Genomic DNA, 15,645 nt, shown 5'->3' on the forward strand with positions numbered 1-15,645 from the left:
GCACTTGTTCCTAAAGGTAGTGGGTTAAAATCCACCAGCTACTCTACCAGAGTTTAAATGTTCTCCATTGCACAGGAAAGGCTAATTGGTGATTTTCAAAGTGACTGGTGTGAATGGTTGTCTCATTGTGTTAGCTCGGCAATAGACTGCCAACCTGTGGAGGATGTACCCCATCTTTCACCCTGTGACAGCTGCAACCACCCCCACAACCCTGAGCTGGATAGGTGCAAGAAAATGAATGGATGGAATTATTACCAATAGCGGCAAAGCATAAAAATACACTTCACAGACATAAAGGGAATGATTCAGGCTAGCTTGTTTATTTTCCTTTTCCATGTTTCTCAGGTCGATATCCACAGCCTGCGTCTGAAACTCTGCTCATGCATTATTCTTAGTCAAACCTCCAGTGATGCAACACTAAGCAAAACATATTGAATGACGTTACATAGCACGGGTTTTACAGTGGGGAAATGAACATCCAGTAAAATGGCTCCTGGTTTAAAAAAAACAACTAAATAAATAAAAAGCTAATTAACTCTACTGACAAACAAAGCACGAGATGTAGCAAATTCTAAAACTACAGGTAATAATATTAAAAAGCAGGCACTGACACAGAATATTGGAAAGCTAAGGCACCGAGCTCAAAGACAGTCTGACTGATCAGTGGTGGGGAGCTGGATGAACACCTACCGCGGTATCGGTTGGCTGAATAGGAGCAGGTGAGTGGAGAGGAGAGGCAGATCAGGTGACACTACTGACAAGAAAGGACAGGCATGTGGGAGTGGTAGTGACTGACATGACAACAGAGTTAGCGCATGGAAAAATTACCCTAGTGACTGAATGAAAACCCCAGGATGTGACAGCTTGGCTCATTTTAAATTCTTGACCAGCTTTGCTAAACTGAAAGAATCCCCCGGCTCACTTAATTACCGGTAAACAATAAAATAAAGAAAAAAGAATCAGTAGAAAATCTGGTATCTGTAGTGGTTTTATACATTTGTTATATGTCATCCAATCAACAGGGAACCTCACATCTGACACTGAAAACCACAACGCTACATGACTATATGTTAAATGTTGTGCATGTATGGGTGTGTATTAAAGGTTTATTTTAGGTTGTGTACATGGAGCTTTCAGTAGCAGACTGTCGTAAAAAAAGGCAGTCCCTGGTCTAATATTAAAAGGCAGCGTGTAACTGAGGCTTCAGAGTATGAGGGGGGGCATTGTCCATGTTAATCTAGGTCAGAGGGCCAAGACCAGGAAGCTGTAACTGGAGAATGATTTGAGATTACCGGGGATGAGTCCAGTAGCTGATGCCTGTCCAGGGATTATCTGAGAGCATGGGTGAATAACGCTGAGTGGCAGCACTGGCTCACATAAACTTTCCCTGGCCTGTGGTGGCTCCTGTTTCAGTGCCCTCCGTTTATGAAGCTCAGCTGCAGGAACTACGAGAAGAGGAGGTGCTGAACACGTGCTGGGAATATAAAGAGGTTGGCACACAACCACATGTCACTGCAATCATCAAACACTGTTTGGAAGAGTCATGTGAAAATGATAAACACACACTCAGAGGCAGGAGTGAACCTGGAGGCTCTTTATCGCCCCCTGCAGGACACCTGAAGTAAGCCAGCTCGACTTTTCCGTTTATGTGTATCACCTCGCAAAATCCTTGCTTTGCTGTACACAGTGATGATGATGATGCAAAAACATTTGGAAAAGAAAAAAAACACAACTAAAAACCAGTCATGAACCTCAGGTAGTTTTTTTAAAGTCTTCTTTATATTGTTTGTCAATCAAAAGATGAAAACAGACATGGCAGCCGTGTTGTCTTTATGTTCAATCAGAAAAACCTGCAAAACAAGGCGAACTCTAGAGAAGGCACACAAGACAGAGTGGTTAACTACAGTATGTCCTCAGATGGCAAGGGAGCATCCATTCACCTGGATATACAAATACAGACAGTGACAGCACATCCAGGAAGAAGCTGGGGCTCTTTCCCATCATAACAAAGTATACTTTTTAAAATACTTGTAATTTTCATCGTTTCCCTTACACGATTAAAAAAATAAACCCCATCAGAGCCCAAATAAAGCCAATTTATCAAGTAAATGAATGAAGACTGATCTCTTATCAGCCTTTTAAACATACTGTAATGCTGCAGCTGGTTAGGTTAGCTTGGCATAAAAATCAATGAGAAACAGTCTGGCTTTGACTGGGAATGCTCTTCTGAAGCTCCTGAATTAATGCATAATTTCGCCACTTGTAAAAAAAAGAAAAAAAAATGGAAACGTTTGGCTCATAGTGGAGTTAGGGGACACCCAATACAGCAGGGGAACTTCCTCATGTCCACTCTTCATGCTTTAGTTGCTAAAAGTCTTAAATTTACTGGTACAAAAGTCGCATTGAAAACAAGGAAAAGCACATTTCCCCAAACGGATTTTAGCAGCCTCCCATGTTTAAATGCTTCTACGTGACAAAAATAAAACCAACAACACGTCCAGACTTCTGTAACCTATCTGCCAGGAAATGCAATGGATTTAAAAAGTTGTAAATATTTACAGAAGCAGCAAGTTCACCTCACTTCAATAAAATAAGGTGTAAACGTTTCCTCTGTTACCCTCCAAAGGAAAAGCTGCACATTTACAAGAGTCACACACTTAGTATAGTATAAAACATACACGCGTGCCCCGGGAAACAGTCCGCGTTCACAGGACTTTTACTCATAAAAACCTCAAAGGGCTCCATTCAAGTCCAGCAACACAGCAACGTTTCTTACAGTACCGTCTCTTTAAGTTAGTAGTGGTGATGAGGCGTGAGGCATGTCGTTTCACCGTCAAACGTCTTTACGTACAAACCAAAAACGTAATAAAGAGATAAAATACAACCAAACACAACCAAACAGTACAGAGCCAATGAGAATCTTCTGGATAGAAGAACAGTGAATCCAATCAGGAGTGGAGGGATGATCAGCTGTCGGCCGGTCGCCTTTAAGACGCGAGCCGGGAGAGGCCCTCGGCATGGACGACCTTCGGCGTTGAAGTGAAAGGGAGTGGAGCAGCTGCCGGTAGCGATAGCAACCTGCCGATTGAAACGCGAGCTCCTCGTCCAGCTGGCCGGCACAGCCGCGAGTAGCAACTGCTGCCAGTCCGGTCGCTGCGTCACAGCCGGATTGCTTCTCCAGCTCCGCATCATGCTCTCAAACGAGGCACACGGTCAGCGGTAGTCCTCAAGTCTCACCTCACTCCCACTTCTGTTTGTCTCAAGAGCGCATGACTGAGCATGGACGAAGTGTTCCGTCCTCCTCCAAAGCACTCCGCTCTCTTCTCTAGTTTTTGGGGTAGATTTTTTCATAGAAGAAATTTTGGGCCAGCAGGTAGAGTTCCCCGTCCTTTTCCCGGACAGCATGCGCCCTGACGAACTGGAACTGCTCCAGGGCAAATTCATAGAAGTCGTTCTCCATCTTCCAGATGGTGGACTGCTGCAGCTTGGCAATCGACTCCTTTGTGGGTGGCTTCTTCTCGCTGGTCTTCCTTAGGTGGGACTTCTTACCTGTGATGCGAGTGGGAGGAACAACATGGGATTAAAGGACATGAACTCAATCATTCAGTACTTAGTACACAAGCGGCCTGTTATATTTACTGGTAATGCATTTAAGTGTTACTTTTGTTAGTTTTGCAGAAGCGATTGTTGCAGTTCTTCTGTTAATCCACTGGCATTAACAACAAGCAGCTTCAATCAGAACGACACCTTTTCTTTTTTCCGAGATCTTTGAACAGTTGCCATTTTCACATGAAACAGCAGCAGCTTCTTTTCTGTTTAGGTGCGTGGCCTTCATTAAAGTGACTTCCTGCTGCTTCGTGTCAAAATGGCTGCCGTGACAACAGCAACATTAAAGCATACTTAGTGTGAGCTTTTTCTAATATAAACTACACAACCGACAACAACAAAATCCTACATAACACTGCTATCTGTATGTCCAATAAACAGCTAACACTAAACATGTGTGTCTCTGTGTGTGGGGGAGGCTGTCTTAAAGGGCCAGTTCACCTAAAAATAGGACTTTTATTCATTTAGATTGTGCTGGTGTGTGACGCACAGTTATTTAAGCCTTTTCTTCAGAAATGTAAAAATAAAATACATAAGTGTGGGTGGGGGGGGAATTGGGGGCCACCTCCTTGTAGGCAACAAAAATTGCTTCGACAAGCAATTGCAGGTAGGCATGGTGACCACTTTCTTTTGCAAAACATCAAATAGGTCACCGGTTGGGAGGCAACTCATCTCCAACCCGTCTCCAAACAAGACTGCAGTCACTTTCAGACCGATCGGCAAACGTTTGAAAACAATTGTTGTGTCAACTGTCAGTCTTTGCAGAAGGGGGACTTGAATTAACTGCTTATATTTTGGTTATATTCCTATATTTAAGCAAAGCATAATCAAGATGGATCAGACTCAGCAGATTTTATAGCCAGTATCTCCAAAACAAGGCAACCTGCACCAAAAAGACACTATATTGCCAAAACTATATGCTCGTCTGCCGTCACAAGCACTTGCGTGAGATCCCAATTTAATCCATTGGCTTTAATATGATAAACCCATTCCACAAAGCTCTCTACATACAGTTCTTGAGCTAATCTGAAGCCCACATGAAGTTTGAAGATCTGTAGCATTGACTCTACAGAAAGTTGTCCACCTCTGCACATTATACATCACAGTATCTTTTATACAGCTGTGGCCATGAAAGTGATTGGAACACCTGAATTAGAAGATTTGGATGGGTGAATGAATACTTCTGGCAATATAGTGTATCTAAAAGGAATAAATAGCCCTACAATAAAGATGAATAATAGATAAATATGACTTTGCAGTTAACTGTCCGTTTAACTCTGGAAACAGGCTACTAAATAGTGTCAAGTTTATTTGCTCTGTATTAAAAAAACCAAACAAACCCAAAACAAAAACCACGCACTGTAAAATAAGTAGTTCTTTAATTAACTGTTAATTGCCTGACACTTGACTAGGCACAGCGACTGTGCATCATCACTGTGCAGTAGTCAGAGAAATAAAAAACAAACAAACAAACAGAAAGAAGCACCACAAACGGTCATGCGTTATCTACAGTCCTCCGGTTTGACCAGATTGAAAGTCACAGATAACTTACTAATGCCAGAAACCTGGCAACCAGGTGCTAGCTGAGTAATTTAGTAAACATTAGCTGTACCCGTGCACAAAGAAATGAGACAGATCAAGACGACGTGACATTTGAATGTGAGACTTAGTCTTCAGATTAATTGTTTAATGCGCTCGGGTATATTGAATCATTGTGCATCGGCGTGATTGTCACACCGGACCCTATTGTGCTGCCCATTATTCATTCTGGCTGCACTCATTATAACTAATCTGTAACTACATCAGTGAAGCAGCACGACTGCATTTTGATCACAGCCGATCACAGGAGAGCGATTCAAAGCGCTAATGAACAACCGCAGCACATAAACACACAATATTTAGCCCTGAAATTGCAGTGAGAGGATTGAAGCAGCAAATTAATTATATATATATATATATATATATATATATATTAGGGGTGCAACGATACACAAAATTCACGGTTCGGTTCGGTTCGATACTTTGGTGTCACGGTTCGATATTTTTTCGATACAAAAAAATGTTCATGCATTTTTAATTTGTCATTTATTAAAATTATAAATATATATTTTAACTCAAAAGTACAGTTTTTAAATTTAACCCTAACCCTTGTGCGTGTTTTTTATTTTGACAGCGAATGCGCACCTGCGGACCACTTATGTGCAGCCCTGGTTATTTAGCTCGTCATATTGCAGCCACAGAAATTCTTTTGTCCATGAAACCATAAAGCTGCACTTTCTTTTTGCCTTACAGTCTCATTTGTCATAACTTCTCCGTTTTGTGGTAAGCTTTTCTTTGGCTGTCACTTCTTCACCCTGACCTGTCTTATTTGGCTCAGCAGAACTGAAATGCTTTTACACACGCACTCACATAAGCTCAGCGATTCTCTGCGCGATCAACCTCTCACATGTTTAAGCTTGCTGCGGGAGATTTCACTTGTCATGTTTGCATAGTAAGCTAACGATTAATAAGACGATGTCAGAGGAATTGGTGCACAAATTATCATCACTCACAGATCAGTGCTGTCGCTCTCTATACACAGTTCGCATGATTGCAAAGTGAAAGCAAAAAAACAAGCGCAAATTCAAACGCGACTTCAATATGTCACATATTGACAGTGGCTCACCGATGCCAATGACATAATTACCCAGCTACATTTCTGAAAGAATGCAAAAGCATTGACATATATTTTTCCTACAATAGCCCGACGGGCAGGGAAGAGATAGATTTTGGTAGCCCGACTGAAAAAATCGCTAGCTCCGGGACGTCGGGCTAGCGATATTGCAAGCCCTATATCTGATTGAGGAATCACTCATCTTTGGAAAAGAGAGTTTATTACAGAGAAATGGCTCTTTCCAAAATAAAAGCTATACTATCCGCTTCTTCTGGGCTATATTCTCAGCAGCATAAGGAGAATCATGTGCTAACAGCTGTCTAAATGACTCGGCTAAAGTTAGTAGCATGCTTGCTTTTTTTTGTCTGCTTTCACTTGTCTTTGCACTAGGATGATGTCGGCGTAAATGTGCAGTCATATTCGTTGTGTTCCCACTAGTGCATTGAGGTTAATCTCGTTGAAATGACCTTAACGCCACAACACGGCAAATCTCCTTAACGAGCTACCGCCGATCGCTCTGTGCATGGGGCTAGACGGCCAACACGTTAACAAGCTAACTGCGCTAACACACTAGTTCACACCAATGTAATTGAGCATTGCATGGCACATCCAACATACTGTTTTACTTTAGTCCATGACTCGCTTACCTTCAGGGTCATACGTCACATGAAAACCAAAATAATTCCAAACGCCAGATCTGAATGAAGTTCAATTTGCCTGTTGCAAGGAGAGCTTAACTTCTGTCTCGCTAGCTTGCCCTGAGCTCTTCCTTCTGACTATGCTGTCTGTGTTGAGCGCTCAGTGGATCTGCGCTGGACAGTGCAGCCTAGGCGGAGTAGTCGAACACAGATTCACTGAGCGCTCAACACAGACAGCATCGTCAGAAGGAAAATTGATAAAATAAATTACAAATGTTGTATTGTTCGATACATTTGCGTACCGAACCGAAAGCACTGTATCTAACGGTTCAATATCGATACGAATATCGTTGCACCCCTAATATATATATATATATATATATATATATATATATATATATATATATATATATATATATATATATATATATATATATATATATATATATATATATATATATAATTATTATTATTTTTTTTTTTTTATTTAAACTGTGTGGCAGGAGCAGCACCTGTTTTGTACAGCTCAGTGGCTCCTTTGAAGAAGCGTGGCAGCGCGGCCTCCAGCATCATGACAAAATCTTCCAGCTCTTCTGTTACGCCGACCAACATGTACTCATTCACCAGGTTGTACTTTGCCTGCTCCAGAGCCCACTGACTGCCCACGTTCCTACACACAAAAAAAAGAAAAAAAAGTCATGTTTTTCTTTTCGATGTGGATATTTTCTCTTTATTCTCAGGGAGTCGCTGCTCTGCTGGATGGGAAAAAAATATCCCACACAGCTTGGAAAAACTGAGCAGAAATGGAGGGGAAGAATGATGTAAGGCCTGACACGGAGGAAGAGGAGGTGATGGAGAGAAGAGCAGCAGAGAGGAGCTGAGAGACAGACAGGATGAACGATTAGGTGAGCCGTGAGTCCGGAGAGGGTTGAGACAACAGGAGAGCGGAGCAAAAGGAAAAAAAAAAAAAAAAGCTTGGTAGTGAAAATAAAATAAGGATTGTTTAAACCTATAAAGTAAATTGTTGGCAAGGCCTTCTTAAACACATCAATCTATGACTGGCTGCACTGACCTCACCTTTTTGTCTTCACTATTTATTTAATGTTTCCAAGGGCCTTTCCATTACTTTAATATACTGCTCTCTAAATCCCAGACACTCAGACCTTCAGTCAGCAAGAGGGTAGATGGATTAGTCAGGGTGAGAGGGAAGAGTAGGGTCAGCGAGAGACTGATAAAAAAGGAAGAAAACACAATGTAGAGAGAACGGCTCAAGGCAGTGAGAGGGCTACTGGAGACCTTGAGGAGAGAGTGTAGCAAAGCAGAGAATGACTGAATGTGGTCCTCTACTGAAGAAGACTGATACATCACGTCTTTTTTAACAATTTCATCTGCATGCACCGAGGAAAAGACAAGGTCAGTGACTTTGCTTGTTTGTGTTGTTGACAACAAACCCAGAGAAAAATATCTCACCGCTGCATTTATTCCTACCCTAACAGTGGTGTTAAATCTGAACCCAACCGAGCATATTTAACATTTGATACTGTGTAAATGCATCGAGCCAATCCTGATTTATTCTTATTTTGCTCCCAAGGAGGCAGAATTATAATGCAGTTTTTTTTTAAAGTGCTCTTGAGCAATGGTACTCTGGGCTTTCAGAAGTTTTTCTTCAGACATCGGCTGCTTTTTCGCTCACTTTCAGTCAAGTTCTTGTACCTGACTGTTTTAGGAGGAACCGGTTTTCTTTCGGAGGCCAAGGAGCAGACCCAGGACACGCTGGAGGGATTATGTCTGTCAGCTGCCCTGGGAATGCCTTGGTGTTCCACCGGACAAGCTAGAGGAGGTGGCCACGGAGAGGGAGGTCTGGGCTTTTCTGCTAAGACTGCTGCCCCGCGACCCAGAAAAGCGAAACAAGATGGATAGATGTTTTAATAGTCTGTCTTTAACCACTCTTTTATGAAAACATTAAATCTGCCCTGTCAACCAATTTCTGCAGTTGAATCCGTAGAAAATGCTGAAGATAACACAGTTAAACTGGCATAAAACAGTACTTTTGCACCAACAAGGTGATTCCCAAAAGAACTATTAGCCAAAAACTCAGCATGGTGTGCAGCGTGTCCTTAACCCCCCCAAAAACTGGACATTGGAGGATAAAAGAAATGGCAAGTTTAAAAAAAACAACCTCCCTGTGACTGATGAACAGTATCTGAAAAGTCATGTGTTTAAGAAACAGTTAAACACCCAGCACAGGCCTGACACAGGACCTGCAACATTAGTTGATCCATCCACTGATTGCCAACAGCAATAATGCTACATAAAAGCCTGACATGACTTTGGGATACTTTACTCTCTGCTGTAGTTTTTTCAGGTCTGCTACTTCTTCTTTTGTTCTCATCTTGTCTGCTTTGCTCATTTTAAAAAAATTTTTTTTTTAAAACACACAATGCACACCTCGAAGAAAACAAAACAGTGTATTGATTTATAGCTACACTATTTTATTAGGTACATAAGCTGTATCATTAAGCCTGTTCATTCCTGTTTTTGGTTGCAATATAACCAGATCTCTTCTGTCAACATGCAAATGTATAAAAAAAGGAGACACGTTTGATAATCTCAGACTCAGTGTGGTCCGAATGCGACACAGCAGGAGCAGCAGGTGTTTGAATTCTCACCAGCATTCGGAGTAGTGACCACAGAAAAAGGGAATCTGGAGCCAGAGCTTCTCGGGAGCGCAGTCCGAGCCACCAGCTGATACACATTCATCGAACGTCTGAAACACAGAACATGAAAAACACCAAGAAAGCAGACGAAAAGATAAGTGTTCCTTCATATTAGACCTTCATATCCCTTAATGCACTGAGAAACAAAAGAAAGACGACAACATTCCGAAGTAGCTTTATGCACAAATATAATCCTGAAGCTACACGGAGCCTTTAAAAGGTACTTTAAGTGGTTATTTTCCACAGTTTAGTCAGAACTTCAATTCTCCAGTAATTTTTTCTTCTAGTTCAAAAGAAAAAACAAAACACACATTTGGGAGAAATGAAAGAGAGGGAATTTTGTTTTAACTGGAATTACCACCTCACAGTGGTATGCTAGTTAAGTAGCTGGTAACAACCCAGTCTGGTGACATTTTATGTCACCACTTCATCGGATTTTCCTGTTAGAGGCATTTGTGTGAAATTTAGCGATAATTAAACTGCGAATTCTCGACTTTGGTGAGGTGACACTGATCTTGACTACTAACTTTTAATGAGCTCATCCTTGAGTCCAAATGAACATTTGTGCCAGATGTAATTAGATTGTTTTTGCTAGCATTCCTGATGTTTTTCCATTTATAACCACGGGATTCAACCACGGACACCCCAAAACCACTCAATGCCTTGATGACTGTCGGCAGCACAGAGGCCTCGAAATGCTGAGCTCTGGAAGATAAACGCTCGGTTTGATCACTCAAGCCAAATATTAAGTGAGATTTCATCCACAGATCCCTGTTATTTAAATGAAAATGAATCCATTCTTTAAATAAAAGAATAAAGCTGTTTTACCTTCTTGTCTCCTTGTTTTCTGCGTCTCAAGCCGGGCCTGTAGTCGTCCCCGAAACGTAAAAAGTAATAATAGGACACCAGCCTTTCAATTGGGTCCCTAATCACATTTATGTAGATGGGCTTCTTCTTCACCCCGAACCTGAGAAGAATTACTCGTTTCAGAAAGCTCACCAGGAATGAAATCAAAATGCATGAAACAGAATTTTTGTTTTTATGCAATTTTGTTTTCTTAAACATTCAAATGGCTACAATTTGCTTTTCACTCTGAGAGTGAACAGCTTTAAGTGACCACAAGGTGGAGTCAGCTGATCAAAGCCACAGCAGGGTGGATTAACTGGTTACAGGGCTGTGGAGAAAAAAAAAAACAACACTATGTGAAATGAAGGCTTCTTTACTTGGTGAAATCCAGGAAGGAGACGTGTCCGTGGTAGAAAGCCGGCTTCATTTCCCTCCATTCAGTCACATTCTTTACAAACCGCACCTGAACAAACCAAAATCAACATATCACAATAATGACCTCCGTAGCAGACAAAGATGATCAGGTGTAGGAAGATGGAGGAAACGCAGGTCCCCTGACCTGGTCCTGGAGGGACATGACCGGGTTGTTCTTGGTGGTGTTGATGTGCAGGACGTGGTAGTGGTTCTTCCCGCACAGGTCGTAGGCGATGTTGGTGAAGGAAGTGCTGGCTGTCTTGGGCACCCGGTTGTAGATGATGACCACGTCATCCTCGCTGTCGGACAGCGCTGCGGCTGAGTCCCGCTCCCGCAGGCTGTCTTGCGTGTGCCTCTGCTCGATCTCTCGTACCTCGTGTCTGGCGATGGCTCGTTCTGGGGAGACGAACGGAAATTAGAAAAAGGCGAGTTCAAGATGCAGAAGTTAGATTTTTTTTTTTAAATGAGAGTTGCCTGAAAGGAAAGATTAAAAAAGTCCTTCGGTGAGTTACTGATTACTCAAGCTCCAGGTGAAGCTGTTCTCAAGCTGAACTTGACCTTTGACCTCCCTGTGAAGCAGAATAACAGCAGGAACTTTTCCGTGAAAAAGGTCCAGCTCATTTGTTAAACTACTGATCGATTTAAGAGAAAAATAAGAAGACCACATGCTCCAGTTTGATTTCAGAGCATCCCAAATCCTCAAAGCTTTGTGTTTTTTTCTTACAACTATGATCCAACACTCACTGTACTTGATATGCATGCTACAAATATAGTCTTTGATTCAAATCTGATCCACTTACACCTTAAAATATCGTGTTTCCTTGTCAGAAGCGTCAGCGCTGTGTGAGAGACTAAACTGTAACTTCATTAAAAATGGATTTTCATTTCACCATCTGTCGGGAGATCTTCAAGATCTTTCCCTGCTTCACGCCGAGGATCAAGAGTAATGTCAAACAGGAATATTAGGTAATCATTTTGTGAGCAGCCCATTTCACACTGTGGTACTGCTTCTCTTGTTCGCTAATCAGATTCATCTTTAATATCAGTCCTCTACCTTTACTTTCACTCTCCTCATTTAACTGCAGAGTGGACTGTGTGTTTGCTCATATTTTAGATCAAATAAATGTACCTTCATTTGGACTAGCATGGAGAACAGGCTCAGGGTAATGGCAAATGATTCTTCTGAGAAAGGTGTCACATAAAGGGGAGTGGGAAAGGGAACAGTAAGAGGTGGTTCAGGGTTAGAGGTTGGCAGTTATTTTGTGGCTAACTGGATATTTGCAGGACATCAATGTAGCTTAAATGAGAAGGGTGGAGGGTTTTTTGTGAGGCGTGGGGGGGCTGTTTCCACCTAAACACTGCACGAAGCTGCAGAAAAGCCAGACCCCAGTAGCTCGGTGTGAATAGATTGAACACAAAGAAGGCCTGGCCTTTGTCGTCCTTGGGCTTTTCTTTATCTGAATTCGCCTCAGATTGACGGGTGTTGACAAAGCCTCAGAGTGCTCTGCAGGAAGCATGGAGAGAGAAGAAGGGTGTTTGTACGAGGAGGGGAGGCAGCACAACACTGGAGAACCTAATACCCGTGGGAGCTCCCAGCGGAGCCACTAGGCTCCTAAAAACCTTTCCTAATGCCATGCCTGGCAACTGAGACACAGTTACAGCTTGGACCTGGCCTGGACGTCTTTCCAGGCTGGCATCTGGCACCAAAAGGCCAATTAAGATGTCATCTGCGATTCCAGCAGCCTCCCCTTCATCTGTGTGAATGCGAACATACTCTCAGCCCCTGCTCTTACACCTTCCCGAGCAGCTGTTAATGTTCCACTCATGAAAGCGAGATCTGGTTTCTGACGGTGCCTCGTCGTTTCCGCATGCTCACAACTGGACTGATGGCGTGGAGACGTGCCAGGTGGCTGTAATGGCTGAAGGCTGTCAGCGTGCAGAACAGCTGTAATGGAGATACTCATTCGCATGTCCGTCCAAAGAGCGCCTTGGCCAACAACAACAGAAATAACAGTTGCTATGTTGAAACTTTCCCAACGTGGGATCAAGTGTCGTTTTTGGATTATTTTTAAAATGGAGTACTGCGACTGCAGAGAGAGAATGGCAAAGACAAAAGAAGAGTTTTACGGGTGTGCAGTGCCAGGTGTCTTAAGGACACACTCTTTATTCTCAAAGGTTTTGACAGAGAGTTGACTCATATGAATGATGGGAACCTTAATATAATGGTTATTCCAAATATTATCTTACATTAGGGCTGTTCGATATAACGATATATATCGGATGACGATATAAAAACGTCTATCGTTTCATTTTACGCTATTGTTTGTTTCGTGGTGTCGCAAAATAAACTGTTTACTGTAATATTTTTTTCATCGTTTTGATGGTCACTGTAGTGGCTATATTAATTTCTTAAAGTTCTCTTTTTCTCTTATATTTAATATAACCACACTACAGACGGACACCGCCTATTTTTATGCGTTGTGGTTAGCAGCAACGATGGTAAAACCATCTCGTGTCCGCTTGTTTATGTTCCACATAAACCTTTCACAATAAAGCTCAAGATCCTGTTGAGACTTTTCAAAATAAACCGAATCACGTGAAAGAGCAGATGGACAGAGTTTACGGATGAGAAGTAAAAAAAGAGCCGTCAGGTGCTAAAAAATAAACCTTAGGCTCAAACGTTAGAACAGGCTTTCCCCCGCAGCACGCCGTGTAATAAATACTCACAAAGAAAACGGCTGGCATTACAACTTATGTCTAAAAATGTCTAGTTTCATGCAGCTGTTAAAACACTCGACTCCAGCTACATGACGCGCAACTGGAAACACTTCCCGCAAGTCGAGCTGCCCGAGATTCACAGAATTCACAGAAAATGTTACATTTTTGTGATTTATATCGTTATCAGGACGATAGAATTCTTATATCGGGATATGAGATTTTGTTCATATCGCACAGCGCTATATTACATCTTAGTTATTTTTCCTATACTTCCCACAATGAGGTCTATATAATTTTGGACAATGACATACTTTTTGTTATTTAAGGGCTGGCAACCACTGACCACAAGGGAAAAAGAAATAATCCCTGACTGGTTGCAAGTGGATGAAAGAGGTAGTCACCGTGAAATTGATGACCCATTGGCAACCACCTGCTTCTAGGGAAAAATGTGCATTCTGCCTCCAGCTGGCAAGTGGTTGCTGGAGGTTGCTGGCAGTTGGTGGTGTAAAAGCTGTCACAAAGAAGTATTCGGTGCTGCGACTATTTGGATCACTAACAGGTTGCTGAGGTCGCCAGGATTTTTTTATGGAAGATGCCGACTTGTCTCCAAACACTTGCAAACTAATTACACGATGGCAGTCAAACTCTGCAAACTTAAAACGTGGACATTTTGAACCTTTTGAAATGTGTCGGTTGCTGTGCAAAGCATAACTTTTATTTTGAAGGTGAATGTTCTCCGTTTCTGGTTCGTGTCACTGAGAGAATCACCTTGTAATTACTTTTAACCTGCAAGGGTTTTTTTTAGACCTGTGTGACCGAGGCCTATATGGACAAAAACAAACAAACAAAATGAAAAAAAGCATAATCACTCTCAAGTTTTATGACAAATATAGACACATGTAATTCCTCAATGGTTAATCTAATATTTTCATTAAACCTGAGAGCTTGCACTTTAGCTCGTGCTCATTATATTTCTGTATTTTCAGTACTGTTTGGAAAATAGCTAAAACAATAAAATAACCTGTTTTGATAGATGGGGTCACATGACTGTTGGGGTTTTCTCTCTGATATTGTAGGGTCTTTGCTTTACAATATAAAGTTCCATAAAACTGGCAATTCATGAATCAAAATTAATTAACCTGTAAATTTGTGTTTGATTTGTGCTATTCTTACTGATTATTCAGAAAACGTTCATCATCTGAACTTAAAAGCAGCTTTAATCCACATATCTACCTCACTTCTCACATGCCAAATATATTATGAATGAAAACGTGTTTCCAGTGCTTACAGCTTAAAGAAAGAAAAAGAAACATCTGAAATATTCAACAGCAACTTTTTCCAGTGCTCCAGTTACTCTAAATAATCCACAGGCCTCACTGTCAGGAGTGTTTTACTGGGACTACTTTCCATTAAATAAAATACTCCCAGTGAGAACTGTTGACAGCGGGGATCTTTGGATTATCCAGAGCAGGGAGTAAGTGCTTCGACTGCAGCTGCATATATTTAAAACAACACGGTTTGAAACTGTGTGCGCATGGCAAACAAAACCCCGTTCAAAGTAGAACCAAATTAGCCCACATGGTTAAAATACAAACACAAATAAATGGAGGTAACTGTTAAAATGTGTTCCCACAGGCTTCAGCTCTGTCCGCCTCGAACCGCAGACATCAGAGAGAGAAGAGAAAGAAAGAGAAGAGCGTGCAATTTGCTTTGCCGTGGAATAAACACACTAATGGAAGAGTATGTGCAGCTTCAGCTTGCAGGGAAGTCTTTCAGTGTCTTGCTTTTAAAACTGAAGGATAGAATAGTGAGAAAACACCGGGGGCTACCGTGTCCCTAACTACAGTGTCTTGAACTATGTGAAGGGGCTGTGAGCCACTTGTTAAAGACACGGCGTTTTGTGCCAAATTTCCAACAGTTAACAAGGAGGCGAAGGGGACACGGAGAGGGCTTCTTGGGCTTTGTAGTAGACGCCCTATTCATTGCAAGATTGAACACACTTGGCGCAAACCTCCATATCAGAGGGCGCCCCACACACAAACTTAAGCTTAGC

General features: G+C 41.9%; 1 protein-coding gene across 1 annotated transcript in view; it reads right to left on the reverse strand.

Moving 5' to 3' along the window:
- Positions 1 to 290: 290 nt before the first annotated feature.
- Positions 291 to 15,645, reverse strand: part of hs2st1a (heparan sulfate 2-O-sulfotransferase 1a) — a 34,215-nt gene continuing 18,860 nt past the window's right edge. The window contains exons 2-7 of the mRNA XM_085438929.1: positions 11,020 to 11,270; positions 10,838 to 10,923; positions 10,443 to 10,581; positions 9,567 to 9,664; positions 7,410 to 7,567; positions 291 to 3,549 (exon numbers count right to left, since the gene is read on the reverse strand). Coding sequence (XP_085295055.1) covers positions 3,326 to 3,549; positions 7,410 to 7,567; positions 9,567 to 9,664; positions 10,443 to 10,581; positions 10,838 to 10,923; positions 11,020 to 11,270 — 956 coding nt within the window. The 3' untranslated portion in view covers positions 291 to 3,325. The remainder of the gene's footprint in view (positions 3,550 to 7,409; positions 7,568 to 9,566; positions 9,665 to 10,442; positions 10,582 to 10,837; positions 10,924 to 11,019; positions 11,271 to 15,645) is intronic.

This window comes from Copadichromis virginalis, linkage group LG18 (assembly GCF_057382275.1).
Source record: "Copadichromis virginalis isolate Kocher_CV1m ecotype Utaka linkage group LG18, C_Virginalis_male_GT1.1, whole genome shotgun sequence".
Lineage (NCBI taxonomy): Eukaryota > Metazoa > Chordata > Actinopteri > Cichliformes > Cichlidae > Copadichromis > Copadichromis virginalis.